The sequence below is a fragment of the Arachis duranensis genome, chromosome 1, assembly GCF_000817695.3.
Source record: "Arachis duranensis cultivar V14167 chromosome 1, aradu.V14167.gnm2.J7QH, whole genome shotgun sequence".
In the NCBI taxonomy this organism is placed as follows: domain Eukaryota; kingdom Viridiplantae; phylum Streptophyta; class Magnoliopsida; order Fabales; family Fabaceae; genus Arachis; species Arachis duranensis.
Genome location: NC_029772.3, coordinates 97,372,734 through 97,376,052, shown reverse-complemented (window position 1 = coordinate 97,376,052; position 3,319 = coordinate 97,372,734). Strand labels below are relative to the sequence as shown.

The 3,319-nt window shown below is 32.8% G+C and overlaps 1 protein-coding gene across 2 annotated transcripts; it reads right to left on the bottom strand.

Moving 5' to 3' along the window:
- Window positions 1-267: 267 nt before the first annotated feature.
- On the bottom strand, window positions 268-2,653 carry LOC107466678 (uncharacterized). Of its 2 annotated transcripts, none has more exons than XM_016085688.3 (3): window positions 1,977-2,653; window positions 1,661-1,736; window positions 268-1,241 (listed from the first exon to the last, which is right to left on the bottom strand). In XM_016085688.3, the coding sequence occupies exon 3, from the start codon at window positions 1,219-1,221 to the stop codon at window positions 688-690; it is 534 nt and encodes a 177-aa protein (XP_015941174.1). In that variant the 5' UTR covers window positions 1,222-1,241; window positions 1,661-1,736; window positions 1,977-2,653; the 3' UTR covers window positions 268-687. The 2 variants fall into 2 exon arrangements, with proteins under 2 accessions (XP_015941174.1, XP_015941169.1); XM_016085683.3 differs by having other exon boundaries at window positions 1,536-1,736; window positions 1,977-2,649.
- Between the last annotated feature and the right edge of the window lie 666 nt (window positions 2,654-3,319).

Here is a 3,319-nt window from a genome sequence, read left to right as displayed (position 1 = left end):
TACTGTGTATAATATTAACACCTTCTGCACAAAAACTTGGTTTTTTTGTCCATTTATCTTGATCTAAAAGTGAAAAAATAAAACTGTTAGAGTGTTGAGGCTGTATGTTACCATACACAGAAGAGAAAGATTTTGTTTCAGGTATAATTTTTTAGTCTAATAGAATATGTATTCTAATTTGGTTCTAAAAGGTTTAAATTTTATTAGCAGAAGGACATAACATACAACTACAAGGCCAAAAACAATGATTAGAGGAGGACATACAAATTAAATAAGCATAAATATTTAATCAAATGATTAAAAAAACCAACTACAATAGAAAGCTTAAATCATAAATCATAAATACAAAATACAAAACAGAGAACAAGAAACTCCCTACTCCCAGAAAATGTAGAACAAGAAATAAACAAAAGAAAATTAAAAGGTTTATGATGGGACACTATTTCAAGTTTGAAGCTCTTGGGGTTGTAGCAGCACCTCACAATAAATTAATGCTATAATATTAGTACGGATAATCAAATATAAAAGATTGCATGGGATTTGATCCGAATCTGAGTCTAACAATAATGATGAATACTACTACTATTGTGCTATAACTATAGATAGTGGTGACTCCAAAACCATAACATATAACATATGATTATGAAGCTGATAATGACATGACCATAGAACATGACAACACTAACATTACTCAATGAAGCCGGTTTTGGTCAAAATGGCATTCCTCACTTTGCTAAGATCTCTTCCTTTGAGTGTTCTTCCAATGCCTTCACACACAGAGAATGAAGAGATCTGGCTCCTTGCAAGCTTCCTAGCAATCAATTCATGTGGTGGAATGATCATACCATCTTCATCATCATCCTCATTCTCATCATCATCATCATTATTATCATCATCAAACCCATCATCCTTTTTCTTGCCATAAATCTTTGACCAGTCAGGGATGTCCATTGGTGCTGAGGACCCTCTAAGACTTGCTTGCCCATCATGATCTTCATCAGAAGAGGGTAATAAGACTCCATTATTAGCCCTTGGTATCTTTCTTGTAGAGGTAGCATTGTGCCATGCAGAACAAGAAGAATATCCAGATGATGATGATGATGAGTACTTCTTAGACTTAGACACCATTGTTTTTGTGGTTGAATAATCCTTCTTGTCCTTGGTGATCATAGCAGTTCCCCACACATCTTGCTCATCAAACTCTTCACCCCAATCAGCCATTGTTGTGTTTGTTCTGCCTCCTGTAAATGCAAATGGCTAGGTGGTTATGAGAAAAACAGAACAGAACAAGGGAAATGGATTAACAACTGTGATATGATGACACATACATTCATCTATTTTCAGCATTTATAGACATTGATGACACTAGAAAAGTAGAAACCTTGTTTCTTTTTTCACCTAAAGACATCAATATATATTATCATAGCTGCTAGTGAGATAAGATGCTCTCTTTTCTTTCTCTCTCTTTTTCTTCCTCGGGAATTAAAAAACAGATCAGAAAGGTGTAAGAGAATAATAAGAGGAATCTAACTTGCCTTTGGCCTCCAAAAGGAAAGACCTTTGAAGAGATTTATCTCAAATGGGGAACACACTGATGATGAAGCCTTAAAAAAACCAACCAGGACAAAGGGAAGAAGCCTTGAAAATCCCTTCCACTGACCTTATAATAGTAGATAGTAGATGCCTCCAAAGAAAGATCACAGGTTTCAAGAGACCAGTCTCTCACAGAATAGTACCTGAAAAAATGAAATAAAAGACAAGATAGAGGGCAGAAAAAGACAACAGATTAAAGCAGCAGAAAGATGTGTATGCGTATGCATATATACACATGCATATGAATGAGAAAAGGTTGTATTTATAGTTTGGCCCATAAAAGAACCACATGCACAGTAAAGAAAGCAAAAAGAAAATGATGGGTCTTGTAGTGAGTTACAGTTATTGATTGATCTCTCTACCTCTCTATAATAGTAGTTTACCTGAGCTGAGCATAAGAGAAAAAGGGGGTGTGGTTTTAATTGCAAGAGTCCAAAAGGGACAGAGATGAAGGACAATAAGGAGGTGGGGATAGCGGCATGCAGCAATGAAAGAAGAGAAGAGAGCAAGTCCCATCATAGCCCCATTAAAGAAGAGGGAAAGAAAGAGAACACTACTATAGCTGTGTGGCTGTATGCTGCCGAATTTATCACTCAGCAGTTGCTGTTGCAGGCCACAAAAAACTTAATTGTTTTCTTTTCTCAATAGACATAATCTCTGAAAAGCTGCATCTTGATTGGCTCCAATGTACCTCCAACCTTATCCTCTTCCCCTCCTAGTCCAATGCAACAAACAGCAGAAGTTGAAGCACAAGAGAACTCATTGAGGTAGGTGACTGAGGTAGTAATAGTATTATTGTATTAGAGTAACTGTGAAACTTGAAAGTGTGAGCCTAGCCAAATACTACTATTGTGTTGGTGGCTGAGGAGAGAATCCAAGTAGAAATGCTATTTGGTTGTTAATATAACATACTCAGTGAAAAACTTACATCGATATATGTAGCGGGTTATTGCTAGCGAATGAAAATCAGACTTCCACCACTACTCAGTCACTTGCTATGGTAGTAATATTCATTATTCAATGCTTCCTTTGCTTCCTGGCTTGCACATTAATTAACTATAGAACCCAGAATTGAGTGAATGTGGTACGTATTATGGTAATTAGGAGAGTATTGTTATAAATTCATAGTTTATTAAGTTTATGAGCTAGTAATTTTATTAAAATTTGACCACACTTAACCAGCAAAAAAAAAAAATAATTTTATACTATTATATATAATTTCACACTATTAAAAATACTAATAATAACTATAAATTATAAAATTTATTGACCTCCTAATATTTTTTTATTTATATTATGTTTAGAATTTAGATAGTTATATTTTTTGTTATTATTTTAAAATAATTTATAAATATAAAGATAATTTTTAAATTAAAAATTAAGATAAATTCACTTAATTTTAGTTTTAATAGGATATTAAAGTTAATTTGATCTGATATTGTTGACTATTTATTTACAAGTATTTACACACTAAATATTTTACAAAATTAATTTGAGTACATCAAGTACTCAACTCAATTTTTTTTTGTTAAATTCTATTTTACTATGTATTTTAATTTTCTCACTTTATTTTCATACAGTATGGGCTACTCAATATTTTTTTTGTCGTATCCTCTACATATCTAATTATTATTTGTTATTTCATTAAATCAGTACTATTTCCCCTCACACAAACAATATACGATCTAATCCTCTGTCATTATTTAAATAAAAAAAATGTTATTCA

Excerpts from the sequence above, each read along its gene's own strand:
- LOC107466678 (XM_016085688.3), bottom strand. The coding sequence starts at position 1,221 with ATGGCTGATTGGGGTGAAGAGTTTGATGAGCAAGATGTGTGGGGAACT.